Here is a 25,143-nt window from a genome sequence, read left to right as displayed (position 1 = left end):
GCCTTCAAGGCAAGTATATCCTTCACTGTAAGCTGCACTGGCATTCCCAGATATTTATTTGTTCACACTCGGAGAGGTGTGTTGGCTTTTAATTAAGTGTGAAATTACAAAGTGGGGGACTGTTGTTGGCATTTTTCCTGTAGGTTTCTGTTGGTTTATATTTGCTTGCTGTTTCTTTAAGATACTCATTTCTTGCTTGTTTATTATATGTGTATTGTGCAGGTTCAGTAAGCAAGCTGCTCTCTACCTTTTTCGCCTGGACTTGGTTGGAGGCTAGACCTATATTATATAAAAGGGAATAATTTGTGAATGATGTGACTGTTAATGATGCACACTTCCTTCGTGCTGAAGTGGGGGACATTGAATGCTCAGTGGGGTACCAGGTTTATTCCATTCACATGAGTGTTTGTGGATTTCTGCTTCCTTTTGAGCTATTCGGGATGGTGGTGCAGATATCATTGCGGCAGAACTGACTTTTGCCGGTGCTAAAATCAGCACGTAAGAGGTTAAATCAACATCACTCGAGGTATGTTCCTAAGTGAGCCATTCATTCCATTCCAGATACACTGGCTATTGGCAGTCTTCATATATGCAGATTGATGGAATGGAGAATATTGCAAAGCTGTTAATTAACTGGGATGGTCGAGTTCACTGGCAACCATGTTAGGCTTTAATGCAAATTACTTCCATTCAATATTGATGAATGGCTATTTTGGGTTAATTAAAACAGTGGCGGTGCATACGCTGTCTTTATTTCAGGATCTGCGTTCAGAAGCCTGCTGAGAGAGCAGGGCGTGTGATTGGCTGGAGCCCTCTGTGGTTGACAGTTCGGTGAGCAGAGGTTTTATCCCACAGATTGGCATTGTTCTTGGGGAAAAGTGTGTGTGTGTGTGTGTGTGTGTGTCAACAACGTCTTGCTTAACTGGATGTGGTGGGTTGCTCTTACTGTAAAATTTCATATTTATGCAATCTCCTTTACATGGATTGTACTGGCAGACTATTAAAAAGCCCAAAGTGTGTAAATCGATGTGCACTAAGGGCAGTTGCGATGTGTAGCAGTGTCGGTTTCTCTCCAGCTTCATACTTGACCAGATGCACATCTACAACGAGCACATTCAAATTTCCGTAGAGCTTTTGTATTTAATTTTTTAAAAGTTGGTGCTTTGTGAAAATTCTTGGAAGGCCAACTAAATAAAATAGAGCAATTCTTTTGCTTTCTCAATAGACGCTATTACACGAAATGATCCACGCGTTACTGTTCGTCACAAACAATGACAAAGACCATGAGTCTCATGGGCCTGCGTTCTGCAAACACATGAGGAGGATCAACAGGATGACTGGAGCCAATGTGACTGTAAGTACCCAGAGTCAGTGTGTGAGACTGACCTCTGACACTGCAGGGTCAGTGTGTGAGACTGACCTCTGACACTGCAGGGTCAGTGTGTGAGACTGACCTCTGACACTGCAGGGTCAGTGTGTGAGACTGACCTCTGACACTGCAGGGTCAGTGTGTGAGACTGACCTCTGACACTGCAGGGTCAGTGTGTGAGACTACAGCCCTCCCTATCTCTCTAACCTCCTACAACCCTCCCTCTCTCTCTAACCTCCTCCAGCCCTCCATCTCTCTGTAACCTCCTCCAGCCCTACAACTCTCCAAGATCTCTGCACTCCTCCAATTCTGGCCTCTTGAACATCCTCGATTTTAATCGCTCCACCATTGGCGGCTGTGCTTTCAGCTGCCTGGGCCCTAAGCTCTGGAATTCCCTCCCTAAACCTCTCCGCCTCACTACCTCTCTCTCCTCCCTTAAGACGCTTCTTAAAACCTACCTCTTTGACCAAGCTTTTGGTCACCTGTCCTGATAGCTCCTATATGACTTGTTGATTTCTGTCTGGTAATGGTCCCGTGAAGCAATTTGGAATGTTTTCCTGTGTTAAAGGTGTTATATAAATGCAAGTTGTTGTACATATTGGTGTTGTGGCAAAGCCACCGAGGGACTCCTGTATGACTATATAACTGCCTTTAACAGAGTGCTACAGCACCTATGTTTGTTTACTGTTTGTAAGTAACCTGTTCTCAGTAAGTTCCAGAACCAGCGCGATGACATCATCACGTTGGTCACGTGACGTCCCGAACGGCAGGAAATGTGATGACGTCATGACGTCAGGCTGGGAGGTTCCCAGGTCAGACCTTGTGAAGCCAGCCTTAAGAAAAGACCTGTTGATTGTTTCTCCTGCATTCCATTGGTTGTTCTTTAGTTTACATTAAACTTTGTTTAATTATCGGACTGACTCGACCTCAGTATTTCAGCTAGGGATCTGACGATTCCCACAGTGGTGACCCTGAAGCTTCGCGGACGATTTTCGCGGAGGAAGCGCGACACAGCACGATGGATGTTAATGCAGTGACCTTGAAGCTCCCTCAATTTTGGGAACAACAGGCGGCCTCCTGGTTCGTCCAAGCGGAGGCTCAGTTCCAACTTCGGAACATTGTGCTGGATCAGACCCGTTATCTTTACGTGGTCTCCGCACTGGACAGCTCGACGGCTTCGAGGATCATCAGCCTGCTGGAAAACCCGCCCGTGGATAACAAGTATGATACGCTTAAGGCGCGACTAACGCAGGTTTTCGGCCTCACGAAAGCGGAGCGCGCGTGACATTTACTCACACTGCCCGGGTTAGGCGACGCCAAGCCGTCTGAGTTGATGAGCCAGATGCTCACGCTCCTTGGTTCTGAGCCGCAGTGTTTTCTGTTCCGGGAACTGTTCCTGAGCCAGCTCCCCGAGCAGGTGCAAGCAGCCCTCGCCAGGTCGAAGGCTACAGACGATGTAGCGCTCGCGGCCAAAGCCGACACTATGCAATGAGAAAGCAACAGCACCAACTGCGTGAACGGAAGAACGACCCCGAGGTCGGTTTCGCATCTACGATGGCGGTTGGAGATTCCGGGAAGTTACTTTATATCACTGACTCCATTTCGGGCCGGCGGTTTTTGTGTGACACGGACGCCCAGTGCAGCATCCTCCCCGCTTCGCTCCTCGACATCCGGGCTGGGAGGCGCGGTTCTCCACTCCAGGCCGCCAACGGCAGTGCTATTCGTACATTCGGGAAGCGGCGGATCCAGGTGTGTTTCGGCGGGCAACGTTTCCTATGGGAGTTTATCACCGCCCAAATCGCACAGGCAATCCTCGGCGCTGACTTCTGTGCCAATGGCCTATTGGTTGATTTACGAAATCGCCGTCTGATTCACGTCGCCACGTTTGCCTCCATCCCGTGCTTTCGGGGCTTAGGCGCGACTCTCACGGTTTCCTGTACCGTGCCGGCGCCCGACGACTTCGCCCGCCTTCTCGGGGAATTTCCGGATCTAACTCGGCCCACCTTCTCGGCAACGACCGCTAAACATGGTGTGGAGCACCACATCGCGACGACTGGCCCTCCGGTCTATGCCCGGGCTCGGCGGCTGGAACCCAGTAAACTCGAGGCCGCGAAGGCGGAGTTCGCCACCATGGAGCGGCTGGGGATTGTTCGCCGGTCGGATAGTCCCTGGTCTTCGCCACTTCATATCGTCCCTAAGCCCGGCGGTAGTTGGCGGCCCTGCGTCGATTATCGGCGCCTCAATGAGGTCATGACGCCAGATACCGTACATCCAAGATTTCTCCGCACATTTGGTGGGCAATTCATTTTTTTCCAAAATTGACCTTGTCCGGGGGTTACCATCAAGTGCCCGTCCACCCCCAGGACATCCAGGAGACGGCGGTCATTACCCCGTCCGGGGGTTACCATCAAGTGCCCGTCCACCCCCAGGACATCCAGGAGACTGCGGTCATTACCCCGTCCGGGGGTTACCATCAAGCACCCATCTACCCCCAGGACATCCAGAAGGTGGCGGTCATTACCCCGTCCGGGGTTACCATCAAGCACCCGTCCACCCCCAGGACATCCAGGAGACGGCGGTCATTACCCCGTCCGGGGGTTACCATCAAGTGCCCGTCCACCCCCAGGACATCCAGGAGATGGTGGTCATTACCCCGTCCGGGGGTTACCATCAAGTGCCCGTCCACCCCCAGGACATCCAGGAGATGGCGGTCATTACCCTGTCCGGGGGTTACCATCAAGCACCCGTCCACCCCCAGGACATCCAGGAGATGGCGGTCATTACCCCGTCCGGGGGTTACCATCAAGTGCCCGTCCACCCCCAGGACATCCAGGAGACGGTGGTCATTACCCCGTCCGGGGGTTACCATCAAGTGCCCGTCCACCCCCAGGACATCCAGGAGACGGCGGTCATTACCCCGTTTGGACTTTTTGAATTCCTCCGAATGCCGTTCGGGCCAAGAATGCGGCGCAGGCGTTCCAGCGCCTTATGGATTCAGTGCTGTGGGATCTTAAGTTCCTGTTTGTGTATCTCGATGACATCCTGGTCGCCAGTACTTCGAAAGAGGAACATCTGCGCCTCCTTTTTCGCCGCCTCCATCAGCATGGCCTCATAATTAACCCGGCCAAATGCCAATTCGGGCTGCGACAGATCGACTTTTTGGGCCACCGCATCGCTGCAGAAGGAGCAGTGCCACTTCGGTCGAAGGTGGAGGCGATTGCTGCTTTTCCACGTCCGCAATCCGTTAAAGCGCTCCAGGAGTTCCTCGGTATGGTAAATTTTTACCATCGGTTTGTTCCCCGGGCCACGCAGCTTATGCGGCCACTCTACGAGGCACTGAGGGAAACCGGGGAAGGAACCTGTGGTCTGGACACCAGAGATGGATTGCGCTTTTGTGGACACGAAAGATGCTCTCGTAAACGCAACAATGTTGGCGCACCCGCTGCCTGGCGCCACCATCGCGCTTACGACTGATGCTTCGGACTACGCCGTAGGTGCCGTGCAGGAGCAATGGGTCGACGGGACGTGGCAACCGCTGGCATTTTTTAGTCGCCAATTGCGTCATAATGAACGCAGCTACAGCACGTTCGACAGGGAGTTGTTGCCGTTGTTTCTGGCCATCAGCCATTTTCGTTTTCTGTTGGAGGGACGCCAATTCACCGCGTTGGTGGATCACCAGCCCCTGACGTTTGCCATGGCCAAGACGGCTGAGCTGTGGTCGGCTAGACAGCAACGACAGCTCACCTTTATTTCTGAGTTCACCACCGACCTCCGGCACGTGGCCGGCAAGGACAACGTGGTCGCCGATTGCCTCTCGCGTGCGACGGTCCAGGCCGTCCAGCTGGGACTCGATTATTCACTCATGGCTGCTGACCAAGCGGCTGATCCGGAAACGCAAGCTTTCCGTACCGACGACTCCTGCCTTCAGCCAGCGAATGTGCTTTTCCACTCGGCCGGCACCTCCTTGCTCTGCGACGTCTTCTTGGGGGACCCCCGCCCGATCGTTCCGCTATCCTGGCGTAGGAACGTTTTTGATGCCATCCACGGGCTTGTGCACCCTGGCGTGAGGGCTTCACAAAAACTACTGGCGTCCAAGTTCGTCTGGAGAGGGATGCGCAAGGATGTCCGCGACTGGGCCGACACCTGCGTCGTGTGCCAGCGGGCTAAGGTGCAGCGGCACGTCAAAGCTCCCGTAGCCGTTTTCGAAGTACCGGAGCGGCGTTTCGATCACATCCATGTCGACCTTGTTGGCCCACTACCGCCGTCACAATTCCTTTGACGTCCACCACCTCCGCGGATGTCGCCCAGGCTTTTCTTTCCTCCTGGGTTGCACGTTTCGGCATTTCGTCGGACCGCGGGCCGCAATTCTCGTCTGCACTGTGGAACGCCGTAGCCTTGGGTTTGGGCACCAAGCTCCATCGGACCACGGCTTACCATCCGCAGGCAAATGGACTGTGAGTGCTTTCATCGGTCCTTGAAGGCGTTGCTGCGGGCCAGCCTCCAGGGGGCCGCATGGAGAGACAAGCTGCTTTGGGTGATGCTCGGGTTACGCATAGTGCCCAAAGAGGACCTGCAGGCATCGGCCGCCGAGCTGGTTTATGGACAGCCACTCCGGGTGCCAGGGGAGTTTCTTCCATCACCAACGCGACCTTGGTCGGCAGCCGAACAACTGGAGGCCCATCGGGATGCAGCTCAATCTTTTAGGCCAATTCCGACGTCACATCACGGTTTGCCCGCGTCGCACGTTCCGCCGGAGCTTATGCAGGCTAAATTCGTTTTTGTCAGGCATGACGCCCACCGTAGTCCTCTCACACCTCCATATACAGGCCCTTTCCAGGTACTGCAGGCGGGTGCCAAGAGTTTTTTAGTGGACGTCGGGGGCAAGCCTGACCACATTTCCGTGGACCGCCTCAAGGCCGCACACCTGGACCTCGAGCGACCGGTCGAGGCAGCGCAGCCACCGCGTCATGGGCGGCCGCCCGCTGCCGCCACACCTGACCGGACTGTTCTGCAGGCCAGCTCATCGTCTGCCCAGCCCATTCCTCTCCGGGAATATCGGAGTCGTTCAAACAGGCTTGTCCGACCTCCTCTGCGATTGACTTTTGTGGTTAAAGCCACCAAGGGACTCCTGTATGACTATATAACTGCCTTTAATAGAGTGCTACAGCACCTATGTTTGTTTACTGTTTGTAAATAACCCGTTCTCGGTAAGTTCCAGAACCAGCGTGATGATGTCATCACGTTGGTCACGTGACGTCCCGAACGGCAGGAAATGTGATGACGTCAGGCTGGGAGGTTCCCAGGTCAGACCTTGTGAAGCCAGCCTTAAGAAAAGACCTGTTGATTGTTTCTCCTGCATTCCATTGGTTGTTCTTTAGTTTACATTAAACTTTGTTTAATTATCGGACTGACTCGACCTCAGTATTTCAGCTAGGGATCTGACGATTCCTACAGTGTATAAATACTTGAGTGCATTCTGTTAAATGCTGAATGGGCATTATTTTATTTAAATGGCAATGATTTATCTGTAGTTATAGTTTAGTTTGATGCTGTGATTGTGATTGAGATATCTTGGACAGTGTTCAGATGAAACTGATTTGTTGTACTTTTGCTACTTAAATAATTGAATTATCAAAAGCCATCTTTACTTGTACTGAAATGGCCAGTAAGAAAGACTTACATTTATATAGCGCCTTTCACAACCACCAGATGTCCCAAAGTGCTTTACAACCAATGAAATACTTTTGGAGTGTAGTCACTGTTCTAATGTAGGAAACGTGGCAGCCAATTTGCGCACAGCAAGCTCCCACAAACAGCAATGTGATAATGACCAGAATGTGGTAATGACCAGATAATCTGTTTTGGTGATGTTGGTTAAGGGCCGGGACACCGAGGATAACTCCCCTGCTCCTCTTCGAATAGTGCCATGGGATCGTTTACGTCCTCCTGAGAGAGCAGACGGGGCCTCGGTTTAACGTCTTATCCGAAAGACGGCACCTCCGACAGTGCAGCACTGGAATGTCAGCCTGGATTTTGTGCTCAAGTCTCTGGAGTGGCACTTGAACCCACCACCTTCTGACTCCGAGGCGAGAGTGCTATCCACTGAGCCACAGGAGTAAAGAATGAAAGCCACAGATTTACTAGAAGATAGGCCTGCGGTGATATTTCCAGCTCCATATTGGTTTCTTGTTTCAGCAGTTAGTGCAGTTTGTTGCTAAACGACGTCTCTTTCAGATTTACCACGACTTCCATGATGAGGTGGATGAATACCGGCAGCATTGGTGGCGTTGTGACGGGCCCTGTCGAAACAGGCGGCCGTATCTTGGCTACGTTAAACGGGCGATGAACAGAGTGCCGTCGGCGCGCGACCCCTGGTGGGCTGAGCATCAGCGGACTTGCGGCGGGACATACACCAAAGTCAAAGAGCCTGAGAATTACAAGGCGAAGAAAGGGAAGCGGGGGGAAACGCCAGGGAAGCAGTTAAAACCACTGAAGGACAAAGGTACTGGGTGTCTGGCGGGGTGTCTGGCTGGCTGGGGGTGGGTTGTCTGGCTGGCTGGGGGGGGTTGGTGGGGAGACTCTGGCTGGGGGCGGGGTGTCTGGGGAGGTGGGGAGTCTGGCTGGTTGGGGGGGGTGGTGGGGAGACTCTGGCTGGGGGCGGGGTGTCTGGCTGGTTTAGGGGGGGTGGTGGTGGGGAGACTCTGGCTGGGGGCGGGGTGTCTGGGGAGTCTGGCTGGCCGGGAGGGGGGGGTGGTGGGGAGACTCTGGCTGGGGGCGGGGTGTCTGGCTGGTTTAGGGGGGGTGGTGGTGGGGAGACTCTGGCTGGGGGCGGGGTGTCTGGCTGGTTTAGGGGGGGTGGTGGTGGGGAGACTCTGGCTGGGGGCGGGGTGTCTGGGGAGTCTGGCTGGCCGGGAGGGGGGTGGGGGCAGGTCTCTGGGTCAACAAAATTTGTATTTCTAGATAGAAGGTGGAAAAGTAATGCTTTGATACTCTCGCAGTAATAGTGCCCAATATAACACTGCCCACTTGTTTAATTTTGAGTTTAAAGGGGGACGATTATTTTGTAATAGTTATTGTGATTAAAAATAGAAGTTTTTTGCTTCTGGTTTCGTGTTTTCAGAGTTTGAAATACAGCATTCGGCTGAGGCTACACCTTCAATAAATGGCTGCCTGTGCCCCTCTTTATTAAAAATGACACGTTCTGAAATTGCTGATCGGATTGGTTTAGAATTGATGCACCGCTTGTTTAACTTTTTGTATGAGATGCTCAACAGTTGAATTTGCCAAACGACCCCATTACCTTTAGGTTGGTTTGTAAAGGGTGAATTCAGCCTGTAATCTCATCAGGACAGGTCGCTGGGCTGGGAATTACTGGAACTCGCTGCAACTCTCTTCCTTCTGTCTTGCTGTGGTGCTCGGGAGTTAATCCGAGTTTAGGTTTATGGAATTTGTTTTAGAGACATTTTTTGTCGAAGAACAAGATTGCTAATTTCTGACAAGTCCTTAAAAAGAATTCAAAGGGTTTTGCCTGACTGGTTTGACTCCTTTTGACTATCTCCAGACTCCCCCAGACCGCTTGCTGTTAAATTGTTTAAATTGTTATATTGTTAAAATGTGTCTGGTTTGACTAATATCCTTCTTCTGAGTAGTGGAACTATCGAGAAGCATCATTACAGTAAAATCGGGCACTATTTTCCAGGTGAAATGCTGTTTCCCACATATTAATAGGTTATATGGGTGCAGATTCTCTTATCCAAGTTGCCTTTCTCAATGGCTAGGCCACTTCAGAGGGCAGTTAAGAGTCAACCACGTTGATGTGAGACTGGAGTGACAAAGTCCCACACCTGGTCAGGACGGCAGGTTTCCTTCCCTAAAGGATATTAATGAACAGGTTGGGTTGTTACCAGCTTTTTATTTCCAGTATTTTTTAAAACTGACTTCAAATTCATGGTGGGATTTGAACTCATGTTCTTTGGATTATTAGTCCAGTAACATAACCACTGTGCTACCGTGGGAGTGCCTTCACCACACCGACTGCAGCAGCTTGTAAGGAGTCGTTTTAATGAGCTTATGGTGTGCTAAATCGGTTTTGATTTTCGCACTACTCGTGAGCGGTTTCGAAGCGCTCCCCCCTCACGGTTCTAGACACTGGGCTTATTGCCAGACAACCTTTGTGTGTTGGCCCAACTCGTGACTCGGAAGACAAATGGTCAGATGAGACAGATTGAGTTTTAAATCAAAACGATCTTTATTTTTGAAAGAGAATGTACACAGAGAAAAATGGCAAGAATAAATGCAGACGAAAAATAACGTTTCTCACAGAGGACTAAATTATACACTGAGAAAAATAACTTTAAAGCACATAAACCGTTCTAAAATAGCGATAAGCTAAAAGTGGGGGTGAGGGAAGCGCACGGACACATCGAGGGATAAATCACACTCCTGACTTACAAATACCCTTAACGTTACAAACCCTCCCGTTACTGAATATACCTCAATTATGTCAGTTAGGTAGAGTTGGGCCTTTATGCTCACCAGAATTTCAAAACCCTTCTGGACCTTGGTACTTCTTGTTACGTCTGGAATTTCCGACCTTCCTTATGGGACCGGCTCCTGGACTCGCTCTCCTGTACAAACTTTGGAAGTCCTCAGAGATCCTCGAGCCGTTTTCTGTTCCGCACGGTCCTCGAACTCCTGATGGTAACTGGACTTGGACTTCACGGTGTGAACCGTCTCCGGAGGAGTCTTCCTTACTCTGGTCGAATCTTAGACTGACTTGCTGACAATTTACTTGAACGGTTATACTCTTTTCTGGCCCTAATCTTGGCGCCAAATCAACCGTTTTCCTTTGTTAAGGTTGCTTTAACAAAAGCAAGCACATTAATTTTAACTGCTCGCAAATCGAACTAATGGGAATCCGATTAGTGTCCCTCCGTTTGTGTGTGCTCAGCAGTTTCTGAGATCGGGTACCGCTCTGCCAGCGATTAGCGCACCTCCAGGTGCTAATAGTTTTGTTTACTGCTGTAACCACATTACAATATCAAAAACAGTAAGGTTCTGGATCCTTCTAATCGATGATGACTCAGACTGCTTTTAGGTAATGTGTGTGCGTCCTTTTGAACTGGGCCATGAGAACTGCCAACTCCATTCTGTGTTCTCACAATGTGGCCACTTCAGGGGCCTTACCCGTATACTGTATTTCATGGATTTTTGCGAATCCTACAAGCTCAATGAGGTCCATCACAACCTTCTCGGGGCAAGTAGGGACGGGCCATAAATGCCGGCCTTGCCAGCGATGCCCACATCCCAAGAATGAATAAATTCATGCATTATTCACACTACAAAGTATAATTTACACAGTACTCAAACTAGTCGCAGTGCAGAGCGATGCTCCGTGATCTGAACGATCTTGTGTAACACCTTTCATGTTATTTTCAGAAGACAACTGCTTGGTCCAGTGTATAATCACTGTTCATCTTTGTCCAACTCTGTTGTTTAGATAAATCCCTGGGCGTGGATATTCGTTCAGTCATTCCGTTCAATGGAAAAGGCCGTGTCCTCGGAGGCAGGAGCGCCGACTTGCCCTATCAACGTGTGCCCTTGGGGAGGATTCCTGAGAGCAGCAAGTTGCTCAGCCCGCCCTCCCAGGACATTCCCCGGGGTCGTGAATCAGGGTCCTGTGTTGTTGAATCCGACCAGCAGGGAGCTTCTCCACGGGCTGCAAATTCGCCCAACCCCATCCCATCAGGTGCTGGGTCACCCTCTGTCCTTTCAGGGTGGCTGCTGAAACGCCCCGCCGACCGCACAAGCCCGAAGACTGCTAAAAAATCAGTCTGCAACGCCAGGGCTTTTGTCAGCGTCAACGGGTCGCCTGTTAAAATTGGTGACACGGAACCAACGGACTCTGCGAAGGGAAAAGCGCCTAAAAGTAGCCAGAAATGGCCCGTTTCCAAATTGCCCGGGCCGCCTCAGCAACCGGGCCACTCCGCCTCTGGCACGAGCGCCAGAAAAAAGGTTCGGGCTGAGCCCCCCTTCCCTGGAGGGTCCATCTTGCACACGTTCAACAAATCGGCAACGAAAAGGCGGGGGGATCGATCAGCTGGAGCAAGCACATCTAATGAGGCCGACTTCGGCAGTTGGCACTGCCGGAATGGTGCAGGCGCAGGACCATCGCAGACGGGCGGCCCAGCTGGCCACTTTGCTACCAGCACTGGCAGTGCGTTTGTTAACTGCCCTGTCTGTGACTCGACTGTCTTGGCATCTGTAATTAACCAACACCTGGATTCCTGCCTTCAGTGACTGGGGGAGAGAGAGATGTAGTTTGTATCTGAAGCTGTAGATCATGTAAGTTTTATTTCAATGTTGTCTGAATCAGTAAGCATCTCCAGGAAAAAGGGGTGGATTAAAATTTGGTGTTTATTCCCTCCCTCCCTGATATCCTGCAGATTTCGTTTGATCTCAGCTGTTTGTCTCAGTGAGACGTCTAAAGAGAGAAATATATTTATTCCGTTGGAAATTTTTCTAAAAGATGTTGCCATTGCAATTTTCTGTACATTTTACTATATTAAATATTAACCATGATGCTTTCTTTGCTCTTCACTGCAGATTAAAATGTTCATTTTCACTGCAGTTTTTACAACCTTTTTATCTTTGAATCTAAAATAATTACTTGAATTTACCATGCTAATAAAGATGACTGTCCTGATTCCATGTTGATTATATTCAGAATGATAGTGGGGTTTAGAGGGTTAAATTATGAGGATAGGTTGCATAAACTTGGCTTGTAATCCCTTGAGTTTAGATAATTGAGGGGTGATCTAATCGAGGTGTTTATGATTAAGGGATTTGCCTGAAGCACTCGAGCATTGTCTAGAGTCCTAGCACTCGCTCAGATCTTGATATCATCAACCAACTCGCAGACTGTGCCTCGAACACCTACATCTAGATCATAAATAAAAAATAGTAATGAGCAACGGTCCCAGCGCCGATCCCTATGGGACACCACTGGTGACCAATCTCCAAACCGATCCAAATCCATTTATAACTACTTTTTGCCTGTGCCCTTCCAACCAGTTCTCAATCCAGCTCAATAGTTTACCACTAATATGAGAGGCTTCGATCTTGCAGAGAAGCCTCTTGGGCGGTACCTTGTCAAAAGCTTTCTGGAAGTCTAAGTAGACAATGTCTACTGGGCTTTCCTCATCCACCATCTTAGAGTTGGGCTGTTAAGAAGGAAAATCAGGAAGTATTTTTCATGTACGGGGTAGTAGAATTTGGAATTCTCTTCCCCAAAAGGTTGTGGATGCTGGAGGCCAATTGGAGCTCTCTTGAAGACCGAGATCGATAGATTTTTGTTCGGTAAGTGCATCGAGGGATATGGAGCTACAGTGGGTAAATAGAGTGATGTAATTGAATGGCGGAACAGGCTTGAGGGGCTGAATGGCCTACTTCTGCTCCTTGAGTTTCTTTAGGGTATGAGAGGTAAGAATCAACAGAGACACAGATACTTTTCTAAATAATTTTATTGACATTACGACAACAGTTTTACAGATAAAGATGCTTCTAACCTTATCCGGTAATCCAACTCGGAAGCAAGGTTGATCAAATCCTCCTGGGAGATTGAGGGGTTTTGACATCTGTGAACTGCTTCTGTTTCCCCAAAATCACTGTAAAATGGGTGTTTTTATACTTTTTTTTTTGCTGCTGCAAAACCGCTTGCTAGTTTCCCAGATCCAGCCAGACAGTTGTCTTATCCCTAACCATGGTATTCTCTGCTTGTCTCTTTGAAAGTACAGCAAGTCTCTCTTTCAACAGTGTGAAGCATCAACAATATGCATGATACTTGGTCCAAGTTCCCCACATGCCTTCTGATTTTGGGCAAAGTCTGCGTTCTTTCCTTTGTTGTAAACACTTAACCAAATTCTGCTCTTTTATCAAAGATTCAGCCTGCTAATCTAGGGTTTTAAGCCCATTGCTCGATCCAACCCACGGTTCCCAGGCAAGTGTTGCCCCTGATAGTTCCTGCTCCATAGGCCTTACTAAGCCTCGCTTAAGAGCAGGTACCAAAACGATCCATAGGCAGGGTTTCAATCTTCCTCAACTGCTGGTATTAAAAGTCCAAATTGAAAACTCATCTCCCCTCTGGTTCGTTATTATTCTGAATGTTTCTAGCACTCAAGTACAGGCAGTCTTTTTTCTTTAAGCTTTAATCATTTTGCTTTTCTTCACTGCCGTTTATTCCTTTCTCCCGCCCCCCGAGCCACCAAGCTCTGTTTATTTATGGTTAAGTTTTATACCTTCACCTCCATATCTAGTATAACTGAGCCCCTCTGACTTCTTGGGAAGGGGGTGGGGAAAAGAAAGAAAGAAGTATTCTAATTTTTAACCTTGATTTTCTATTTGTCATCTAGTGCCATGATACAGTTTAACTTAATGTGGGTACACTATTTAAACCAAAGGGAATTAAGATGTAAATTATGTCTTCTAATCTTGTACTTTGTTTGATAGCTACCACCACTCCCAGTGAGGTCAGCAGATTTATTAAAAGAAAGACTTGCATTTATATAGCGACTTTCACAACCACTGGATGTCTCAAAGCGCTTTACAGCCAATGAAGTACTTTTTTTGAAGTGGAGTCACTGTTGTAATCTGGGGAAGTAGGGAATCGATATTTTAGAAAGTTTAGTAGTTCAATGTGCATAAGTACGTGATGTTTGTACAGTTGACGGGAGTCTTCAACATGCCAGAATTTGATGCAATTTGTACTGCGTTTGGCTCATTCACCAGTTAAGGAAATGTTTACAAGTGTCTCCACATAACCTCCTTCTTGCACAGCTCTTAAAATACCTGAAGAAGCATCTTTAAAAATGGGGGTTTTACTCCCAGTTTGTGAGCGTCTCATCTTGTGATCTGCAGTTGGATCCAAAAAGGAAGTTGGGAGCTAATCTTTGTATGCCTTGTATCAACTTAAGAATTCTCTCACAAACCAGTCTGTGTTGGTGGTTATCCTACACGGGAGCAATATCCTAATCCCATGTATTAGTCCTATTCTGCTATCCTCCTCCTTCCACTAGACCCCTCAATCGCTGGCGAAAGTTTGTTTCTATCTTGAGCATTGTGTCCAATTCTAGGCACCACACTTTAGGAAGGATGGGAAGGCTTTAGAGAGGGCACAAGAGATTTACTGGAATGGGATGAGGGATTACAGTTATGTGGCTAGACTGGAGAAGCTGGGGTTGTTCTCCTTCGAGCAGAGAGGGCCAAGAGCAGGTTTGATTGAGGTGTTTAAAATCCAAAACAACTTGTATTTATATAGCGCCTTTAGCATAGTAAAACGTCCCAAGGCACTTCACAGGAATATTAAAAGACACAAAATTTGACACCGAGCCACAGAAGGAGAAATTAGGGCAGGTGACCAAAAGCTTGGTCAAAGAGGTAGCGAGGCGGAGACGTTTAGGGAGGGAATTCAAGCTTAGGGGCTAGGTAACAAAAGGCACAGCCACCAATGGTTGAGCGATTATAATCAGAGCTGCTCAAGAGGGCAGAATTAGGAGCGCAGATATCTTGGGGGATTGTGGGGCTGAAGGAGATTACAGAGATAGGAAGGGGCGAAGCCATGGAGGGATTTGAAAACAAGGATGAGAATTTTTAAATTATGAAGTGTTTTAGATAGAGTAAATAAAGAGAAACTGTTTCCAATGGCTGAAGGGTTGATAACGAGATGGCACAGATTTAAGGTGATCGGCAAAAGAACCAGAGGCGACATGCGTAAAAAAGGTTTTCCTCAACAAGTTGTTAGGATTTGGAATGTACTGCCTGATAGGATGATGGAAAGGTTCAATAGTAGCCTTCAAAAGGGAATTGGATAAATACTTGGAGAAAAAATTGCAGGGCTATGGGGAAAGAGCAGGGAGTGGGACTAATGAGATTGCTCTTTGAAAGAGCCAGCGCAGACTTGATGGGCTGACTGGCCTGCTTCTGTACTGTACTATTCTGATTCTATCTACACTGTCCCATCCAGTCATAATTTTAAACACCTCGATCTATCAACTCATTCCGTAATCTCCACCATTCACACGAGAAGTTTTTCTTTGGAATGTACTGTGAATATATAAGATCCTGAGGGGTCTTGACAGGGTGGATGTGGAGAGGATGTTGCCTCTTGTGGGAGAGTCTAGAACTAGGGGGTCACCCATTTAAGACAGAGATGAGGAGAAATTTTTTCTCAGTGGGTTGAGAGTCTTTGAATATTTTTAAGGCAGAGGTAGATAGATTCTTGGTAAGCAAGGGGGTAGGCAGGAATGTGGAGTAATTGGATCAGCCATGATCTTATTGAATGGTGGAGCGGGCTTGGAGGGCCGAGTGGCCTATTCCTGTTCCTAATGTTTGTATTTTATATTCAAAAAGCAGATATAATCCCAAAAAATGTTCATATGCATTATCCTTGACACTTTTTTACAAGCCAAATCTTTAGCTGCTAGGAAGCACAGAGTTAAGTGTCTCTGCAACTCCTATTGGAGTCATTCAAGGACCATGGACTGGTCAGGCAGCGAGACCCCAGACCAGCTGGGTCTCCATTCAGGTGAAGAGTCACCATTAATCTCGCTTAGAACACTTGTGCTGTTTCTCAAAACTATGAATTGGCGGTACGTATGAGCTGAAGCATTTAAAATTCCACAAATTCAAGGTAACCACACATCAATCAAGCCACTAAACTGCAAACAGCTTTCACACTGAGCCAAGGGAAAGAAAAACTACAAGGTGACCACAATATCAATAAAATGCAGGCTTTTAATTTGATTAGCACTGTTAGTTTATTAAGGGACATTATTCATCCAAACATATTTTAAATGTTCCTTTAACAGCCTGCTTTACGGAAACCAGGTTTTCTTGCCACTGAAATGGTTTGGTTCCATTACATGTAAAAACTATCATACACTGGAATGATCCAATTGTCAGGGTGACCATATAACAACCCCCCCATTCTGCTGTGATTTCCTGGATGCAAATCAGGAGATCAAGCACACCTTTATCTCATGCCTCATCACATCTCGATGTTCCACATCTGAATTCTTTTTTTTTTTGAAGTGCAGTCACCATCTTGTGGGCATATGCAAAGCTAAATGTTTTCATAATGTTCTGGCAACATTGACTCACACAGCATAAACAAATGCTCACTGTTTCAGTTACTTTCATGAACAAGTTGGAGAGCAGGATTCAGGACATTTTTGATGGTTCTTCTCTAGTCTCATGTAATGGGGCTGTGACCAACAGTAAAATCCTTTGTACCCAAACTGGCATTTGCCACATGAAGAAATACAAGATTATAGCTGGGGGTCCCCAGAGTAGGAGTGTACTTACTGAATTAGCAATTCCTACCCACTGCTGCACTCTGGATTCGATTAAGTTGGGTTGTCTTAGATGTTTCTGCATTCACAAAAGCTTCTGTTGTTGCATTGCCTCAAACACCAAGTATAAAAGTTAAGGAATTTATGATTTCCTGTTCCAATTTCACATGGCCTTTTAATAACATTGTCATTGATGTGAAACTCCAGCATCCTTGTCATTTTAAGGATTCAACCTGAACTGAGAGAAGATGGATTGAAAATCCACTTTGTGGTTTTGAGGCGAGTGTGATCTGGAATTTTCAGTTGAGAGCAGGTCTTATCATTTTACTTTGGCTCTTTTCAGGAAGTGCCGACAACAGGAACATTCTGGTCCATGACCACGTCTTGGAGATGTCTCCACCGACCTCCAGATTTACATACAGGTGTTCAAAGAAATTTAAGCACAAGCAGCATCACCCCGTGAGACAGACATTAAAAACGGAGCTGTCAACTCTTCCATTTAGGCTTTGCTGCTGCCAAGAACACATTTCAGTAGTAACATGGGTGTATTAATGTTTACATGTAACAAAACCTGCACAACTTTTTTCTTTTTAAATAAGAAAAAGACACCATAGGTGAAGGCAATTCGAAGCATGAGCACTAAGGATCTGTCGTTACAGGGATTTACCGCTCCTGTTCAGAGCAGATCAACATTTCCTGACCCTAGACTCCCAAACCGGCCATCAGCTCACTGCACCCATTTCCCTCCAACCGGCTTGATGCCCGGTTTCACAAAACAAGATGAACAAATTCCACCCATCACCAGCGGAATGCAGGTCCAGCTGCCCTAGGAACCGCCACACAGCAAGGTACCTGCGCTCAAAGTCTGGCCACAGTAGCACTTTTCACTGGAACCTCGGGTCCTGCAAATGAAATCACAGTTAGAAGGCGTTCCAAATAACCATAGAATCATACAGCACAGAGGCTGCGGACCCAAGCTGGGAGCGACTGAGAAATAAAGAGTGTGGCAGAGGCCCTGAGGCGGACCCAAGCTGGGAGCGAGAGAGAGATAAAGAGCACGGCAGAGGCTGCGGACCTGAGCGGGACCCGAGCTGGGAGCGAGAGAGGCTGCGGACCGGAGCTGGGAGCGAGAGAGGCTGCGGACCGGAGCTGGGAGCGAGAGGGGCTGCGGACCGGAGCTGGGAGCGAGAGAGGCTGCGGACCGGAGCTGGGAGCGAGAGGGGCTGCGGACCGGAGCTGGACCCGAGCTGGGAGCGAGAGAGGCTGCGGACCGGAGCTGGGAGCGAGAGAGGCTGCGGACCGGAGCTGGGAGCGAGAGAGGCTGCGGACCGGAGCTGGGAGCGAGAGAGGCTGCGGACCGGAGCTGGGAGCGAGAGAGGCTGCGGACCCGAGCTGGGAGCGAGAGAGGCTGCGGACCTGAGCTGGGAGCGAGAGAGGCTGCGGACCGGAGCTGGGAGCGAGAGAGGCTGCGGACCGGAGCTGGGAGCGAGAGGGGCTGCGGACCCGAGCTGGGAGCGAGAGGGGCTGCGGACCGGAGCTGGGAGCGAGAGAGGCTGCGGACCGGAGCTGGGAGCGAGAGAGGCTGCGGACCGGAGCTGGGAGCGAGAGGGGCTGCGGACCGGAGCTGGGAGCGAGAGAGGCTGCGGACCGGAGCTGGGAGCGAGAGAGGCTGCGGACCGGAGCTGGGAGCGAGAGAGGCTGCGGACCGGAGCTGGACCCGAGCTGGGAGCGAGAGAGGCTGCGGACCGGAGCTGGACCCGAGCTGGGAGAGAGGCTGCGGACCGGAGCTGGGAGCGAGAGAGGCTGCGGACCCGAGCTGGGAGCGAGAGAGGCTGCGGACCTGAGCTGGGAGCGAGAGAGGCTGCGGACCGGAGCTGGGAGCGAGAGAGGCTGCGGACCGGAGCTGGACCCGAGCTGGGAGAGGGGCTGCGGACCGGAGCTGGACCCGAGCTGGGAGCGAGAGAGGCTGCGGACCTGAGCTGGGAGCGAGAGAGGCTGCGGACCGGAGCTGGGAGCGAGAGAGGCTGCGGACCGGAGCTGGACCCGAGCTGGGAGAGGGGCTGCGGACCGGAGCTGGACCCGAGCTGGGAGCGAGAGAGGCTGCGGACCAGAGCTGGACCCGAGCTGGGAGCGAGAGTGGCTGCGGACCCGAGCTGGGAGAGATACAACGGACCGGTGAGTGTAAAGAAGTAAAAAGTAATCGAAGTGTGACATCACCAGAAAGCAGGTAAGTGATTGGTTGGTGAGTATTTCTCTTTCTTGCTTTTTGCCAAACTTGGGCATCTAAATTTAAATGCCTTGGTGTAGATTAAAAGATATATGTGTTCCATACTTTAAAAACAAATTAATTAATTGAGATGGGTGACCAGGCTTCAGACACTGACACATTAGGGAGGGGGAGCGTTACCTGGACACTAAGTTCCAGGAGGCAGTCACACCCACTAGAGTAATTACTTCCAATTTGGCCCATGGTCAGGGACAGGAGGGTGTGACTACAAGCGAGGCAGGTATTGGGATCCAGGAGGTAGTGATGGAGGAGCCTCAGCCCTTGGCCTTGTCCAACAGGTACGAGATTCTTGCTCGCTGTGTGGACAAGGGCAGGGACTGCAGGGAGGATGAGCAATCTGACCACAGCGCTGTGGTACATGGAGCCATTCAAGTGGGGGGAGTAAAAAGAAATGTTGTAGTGATAGGGGACAGTATAGTTAGGGCGATAGATACTGCCCTCTGCAGCAGAGAGCGTGAGTCCCGAAGGCTGTGTTGCCTGTCCGGTGCCAGGGTTAAGGACATCTCCTCTAGGCTGGAGAGGAACTTGGAGTGGGAAGGGGAAGATCCGGTTGTCATGGTCCACGTAGGTACCAATGACATAGGTAGGACAAAGAAAGAGGTTCTGCTGAGAGAGTATGAGCAGGTAGGGGCTAAATTAAAAAGCAGAACCACAAAGGTAATAATCTCTGGATTACTACCTGAGCCACGAGCGAATTTGCATTGGATAAATAAGATCAGAGAAATGAACGAGTGGCTCAAAGACTGGTGTGGGAGAAATTAGTTTTGATTTGTGGGGCACTGGCACCAGTACTGGGACAATAGAGAGCATCCTGACGAACTGTATCACAGTATGGTATGGCAGCTGTAGCTACTATGACCGGAAAGCCCTGCAGCGGGTAGTCAAAACTGCCCAACGCATTACCGGCACCCGGCTACCGACCATAGAGCACATATACCAGAAACGCTGTTTACGGAGGTCACGGTCCATCATCAAAGACCCTACCCACCTCAGCCACAGTCTGTTCGCCCTCCTGCCATCTGGGAGACGCTACAGATGCATTCGCACCTGTACGACCAGATTTAGGAACAGCTTCTTTCCCAGGGCTGTCATCCTACTGAACTCCACAAATAAACTCTAAAGCCTGCACATCTGCCAATGCACTTTATTATGGTTATGTTTATGTTAATGTATTACAAGCCAAATGTATGTTGAATGTTTAAATGTCTTAATCTAAATGTACACTCTCGGGAGCCGCAAGCCTACATTTCGTTGTACTGCACTTGTGCACTAACAATGACAATAAAGTTGATTATTATTATTAAGAGGGAGCTATTCCGTTTGGACGGGCTTTACTTGAACCATGCTGGGGCTAGAGTCCTGGCAAATCGAATAACTAGGGCTGTAGAGAGGGTTTTAAACTAAATAGTGGAGGGGGGGGGGGGGGCGCGGTCCAGGTGAGCGGGAATTTAAAAAGTCAATGAGAAATGAGAAACCAGTAGGGCAGGATAGAGATGGGGGAAATAATAGCCAGAGTGTGACAGGAAGGGACAGAATGTTTAAAAATAAGAGTGCAACAGAAAATGGGGCCAAAACAAGGAGAAATGGTAAAAAGACAAAGTTAAAAGCTCTATATCTGAATGCATGCAGCATTCGTAACAAGATAGATGAGTTGACGGCATAGATACAAATGGGTATGATCTGATCGCCATTACAGAGACGTGGTTGCAAGGTGACCAGGGCTGGGAACTGAATATTCCAGGGTATTTGACAATTTGGAAGGATAGACAGAAAGAAAAGGGAGGTGGGGTGGCTTTGATGGTAAAGGATGGGATCAGTGCAGTGGTGAGAAGTGATATTGGCTCAGAAGATCAAGATGTAGAATCGGTTTGGGTGGAGATAAAAAATAATAAAGGGAAAAAGTCTCTGGTGGGTGTAGTCTACAGGCCCCCGAACAGTAGCAATACTGTTGGACAGAGTATAAATCAACAAATAATGGAGGCCTGTAAAAAAGGTATGGTAATAATCATGGGTGATTTTAATCTCCATATTGATTGGACAAATCAAATTGGCCATGGCAGTCTTGAGGAGGAGTTCATAGAATGTATCCAGGATGGTTTCCTAGAACAGTATGTAATGGAACCAACCAGGGAGCAGGCTATCTTGGATCTGGTACTGTGTAATGAGACAGAATTAATAAATGAGCTCATAGTAAAGGATCCTCCAGGAAAGAGTGATCATAACATGGTTGAATTTCAAATTCAGTTGGAGGGTGAGAAAGTTGTATCTCAAACCAGTGTCCTGACCTTAAACAAAGGCAATTACAATAGCATGAGGGCAGAACTGGCTAAAGTGGACTGGAAAAATAAATTAAAGGGTAAGACAGTTGAAATGCAGTGGCAGACATTTAAGGAGATATTTCATAACTCTCAACAAAAATATATTCCAGTGAGAAAGAAAGATTTTAAGAGAAGGGAGCACCATCCGTGGCTAACTAAGGAAGTAAAGGATGGTATCAAATTGAAAACAAAGGCATACAATGTTGCCAAGATTGGTGAATTTTTAAAAACCAGCAAAGGATGACTAAAAAAAGAGATGAATTATGAGAGTAAACTGGCAAGAAATATTAAAACAGATAGTAAGAGCTTCTACAGGTATATAAAGAGAGTAGCTAAAGTAAACATTGGTCCCTTAGAGGATGAGACTGGGGAATTAATAATGGGGAAATGACGGAGACTCTGAACAAATATTTTGTATCTGTCTTCACGGTAGAAGACACTAACAACATCCCAATAATGGATAACCAAGGGGCCACAGGGAGGGGGGAACTAAAGACAATCACTATCACCAAGGAAAAAGTACTCGGACCAGATGGCCTGCATCCCAGGGTCTTAAAAGAAGTGACTGCAGAGATAATGGATGCATTGGTTGCAATATACCAAAATTCCCTGGACTCTGGAGAGGTCCCAGCAGATTGGAAAACTGCAAATGTAACACCCCTATTTAAGAAAGGAGGGAGACAGAAAGCAGGAAACTATAGGCCAGTTAGCCTAACATCCGTCGTTGGGAAAATGCTGGAGTCCTTCATTAAGGAAGCAGTAGCAGGGCATTTGGAAAATCATAATGCAGTCAGGCAGAGTCAGCATGGTTTTATGAAAGGGAAATCATGTTTAACAAATTTGCTGGAGTTCTTTGAGGATGTAATGAGCAGGGTGGACAAAGGTGAGCCAGTGGATGTGGTGTATTTGGATTTCCAGAAGGCATTCGATAAGGTGCCACATATAAGGTTACTGCACAAGATAAGAGCTCATGGAATTGGGGGTAATATGGATAGAGAATTGGCTAACTAACAGAAAGCAGAGTCGGGATAAATGGGTCATTTTCCAGTTGGCAAACGGTAACTAGTGGGGTGCCACAGGGATCAGTGCTGGGGCCTCAACTATTTACAATCTACATTAATGACTTGGATGAAGGGACCGAGTGTAAGGTAGCCAAGTTTGCAGATGATACAAAGATGGGTGGGAAAGCAAGTTGTGCAGAGGACTCAAAGAATCTGCAAAGGGATATAGACATGCTAAGTGAGTGGGCAAACATTTGGCAGAGGGAGTGCGAGGTTATCCACTTTGGCAGGAAAAATAAAAAAGCAAATTATTATTTAAATAGCAAGAGATTACAAAATGCTGTAGTTCAGAGGGACCTGGGGGTCCTTGTGCATGAAACACAAAGTTAGCATGCAGGTACAGCAAGTAATCAAAAAGGCAAATGGAATGTTGGCCTTTATTGCAAGGGGGTTGGAGTATAAAAGTAGGGAAGTCCCGCTACAACTGTACAGGGTATTGGTGAGACCACACCTTGAGCACTGCGTACAGTTTTGGTCTCCTTATTTAAGGAAGGATATACTTGCATTGGAGGCAGTTCAGAGACGATTCACACGGTTGATTCCTGAGATGAGGGAGTTGACTTATGAAGAAAGGTTGAGCAGGCTGGGCCTATACTTATTGGAATTTAGAAGAATGAGAGGTGATCTTATTGAAACATATAAGATACTGAGGGGGCTCGACAGGGTAGATGAAGAGAGGATGTTTCCCCTCGTGGGGAAATCTAGAACTCGGGGGCACAGTTTCAGAATAAAGGGTCGCCCTTTTAGAGCTGAGATGAGGAGGAATTTCTTCTCTGAGGGTCGTAAATCTTTGGAAGCTGGGTCATTAAATACATTTAAGGTGGAGATAGACAGATTTTTGCAAGATAAGGGAGTGAAGGGTTATGGGGAGCGGGCAGGGAAGTGGCTTTGAGCCCAAGATCAGCCATGGTCTTATTGAATGGCGGAGCAGGCTCGAGGGGCCAAGTGGCCTATTCCTGAACCTATTATGTTCACAGGAGGCCATTTGATCCATCGTGCCTGCGCTAGTACAACTTATTTTTTAAATAAACATGAAAAAATTCCAAAATATTCATGGATTGAAGCGTCACGAGAAGGGGTGAATTTCTTGGGGCTCCCTCCACTCTGCTACCTAACTTTGGTGGAAAGCCTGTTTACGTGGCATAAACAGTATTTCCGCAGTGGCGGTGACGGATCAGGAAATTCACCCCCTCAAATGTTACTATGGGTCACATTGAGTGACTAGATTTTAAACCTCTGTGCGAAGCAAGTTTGTAAACCTGCAATTTCTATCCTGCTCCTTACAGTGTCCGAGTTCAGGTAATTATAACTTGCCACACTTAGCGCAGCCCCTAACCTGCTCCTGCTCAGGAAAGCTGAAAAAAGACCAAAACTGCCTCCAATCTATTTGTCAACTTTTGATCAATGACGGAGAAGTTCTACTTTGCATATTGCTCCCATTACATGCGGAGCCGTGCCATACAAGCGGTACACACGGAGCCACATGGTACAAGCAGAGCCGCACCGGGCTGCACGGAATTCTAAGTTTTATTATTGTTATGCAGAGGGAGGTTGAAGACCACAAAACCCTTCTTTTTTGGTGTGAAAGGTAAACTGGACATCCTTACCCAACATGTCCACCACCCTGGCAACAGTCTGCTTGTTCACCTTACAGGCGATCCCACCAGCTCTGTAAAGGATCAAATCAATAAGTGTCAAGTCACATCCTCGCAGTGGATACAAATGCGACTAAACTACCTTTGAACAGCACTGTCTGAGAACGCGAGATGTATTTTTCTGATACGTACATCTTTAGTTTCTCCACAGCACCGAACCGGCCCAAAGCAGCCAGTGCATTTTTCTGCATATCCACCGAAAGGACCTCATTATACTTTATGGCACCTACACTCAGGAGAGAAAGTGAGAGTCAGACTATGATGGGAATAGATGCACAATTCTGCTGTAATACACTGATCACTGACATGATGATATGATCCATTCCTTACCCCTGATCAGCAACAGGTTGTCCTTGCAGTAAATCACAAGTTCACATGCAGCTCTGATCAGCAGTGGAACTCACTCATCCACACTTTGTAAATATGTGAGGCAACTGTCAGGGAAACCACAAGGCTGCAAGAATACCATTCAAGGACATGTACAGCAACTGGGATTACTGCAATCCCCGTCACCTCTGGGAATCTGTTGATAGGATTTTGCTCCCTCAGTCAATGGCAAGCTTCTTACATGAAGGGACTATGGCAGCCTCACTTCAATTCCTGATGGGTGGGTCCACAGCATTAAGCTCCCTGTACCTGGCACTAATTTGGCAATCTCGCCAATGTGAACAAAACCTTTCACACTGGTGCACTCGGGACTGGGAATAAGGCACATTGATAGGGCCTTTACTTGGCAGCTGACCCACGAGTTCCTGTGGTGTGCTTGATGATGAGAATACTGCAGTGAAAGTCAACACATCTCCTACCACCCAACAATATCATCAGTCATCCTCAGCACAATAAAAGCCAGCTCAAAACAGGCATATTAAAGTCACAGACACAGCTGAAACTCAGGTCATCGCTATCCCGGTTAAAGGGAAACTCAGGCCATCACTGTCCCAGTTAAAGGGAAACTCTGGCCATCACTGTCCCAGTTAAAGGGAAACTCAGGCCATCTCTGTCCCGGTTAAAGAGAAACTCTGGCCCTCACTGTCCCAGTTAAAGGGAAACTCAGGCCATCACTGTCCCAGTTGAAGGGAAACTCAGGCCATCACTGTCCCAGTTAA

At 48.3% G+C, this 25,143-nt stretch overlaps 3 protein-coding genes across 7 annotated transcripts in view; 2 read left to right on the top strand and 1 right to left on the bottom strand.

Annotated features, from left to right (window-relative positions):
* Nucleotides 1-11,998, top strand: part of sprtn (SprT-like N-terminal domain) — a 17,691-nt gene extending 5,693 nt beyond the window's left edge. Inside the window, exons 3-5 of the mRNA XM_085996747.1 lie at nt 1,226-1,354; nt 7,604-7,871; nt 10,869-11,998. Of these exons, the coding sequence (XP_085852873.1) occupies nt 1,226-1,354; nt 7,604-7,871; nt 10,869-11,668 (1,197 nt within the window). The 3' untranslated portion in view covers nt 11,669-11,998. The remainder of the gene's footprint in view (nt 1-1,225; nt 1,355-7,603; nt 7,872-10,868) is intronic.
* The window catches only part of psen2 (presenilin 2), a 191,022-nt gene that overhangs the window by 67,162 nt on the left and 98,717 nt on the right, over nt 1-25,143 (top strand). The window lies entirely within an intron of this gene.
* Nucleotides 16,142-25,143, bottom strand: part of gnpat (glyceronephosphate O-acyltransferase) — a 72,025-nt gene continuing 63,023 nt past the window's right edge. For both annotated transcript variants that reach the window (XM_085996744.1, XM_085996745.1), the window contains 3 exons: nt 24,170-24,263; nt 23,990-24,051; nt 16,142-17,618 (listed from right to left, as the gene is read on the bottom strand). In XM_085996744.1, the coding sequence (XP_085852870.1) occupies nt 17,575-17,618; nt 23,990-24,051; nt 24,170-24,263 (200 nt within the window). In that variant the 3' untranslated portion in view covers nt 16,142-17,574. The remainder of the gene's footprint in view (nt 17,619-23,989; nt 24,052-24,169; nt 24,264-25,143) is intronic.

The sequence above is a fragment of the Somniosus microcephalus genome, chromosome 9, assembly GCF_052327205.1.
Source record: "Somniosus microcephalus isolate GS21.2 chromosome 9, FLI_Smic_1.0, whole genome shotgun sequence".
Lineage (NCBI taxonomy): Eukaryota > Metazoa > Chordata > Chondrichthyes > Squaliformes > Somniosidae > Somniosus > Somniosus microcephalus.
Note: the sequence above shows the minus strand (reverse complement) of the source record. Positions and strands in the feature narration are given on the sequence as shown.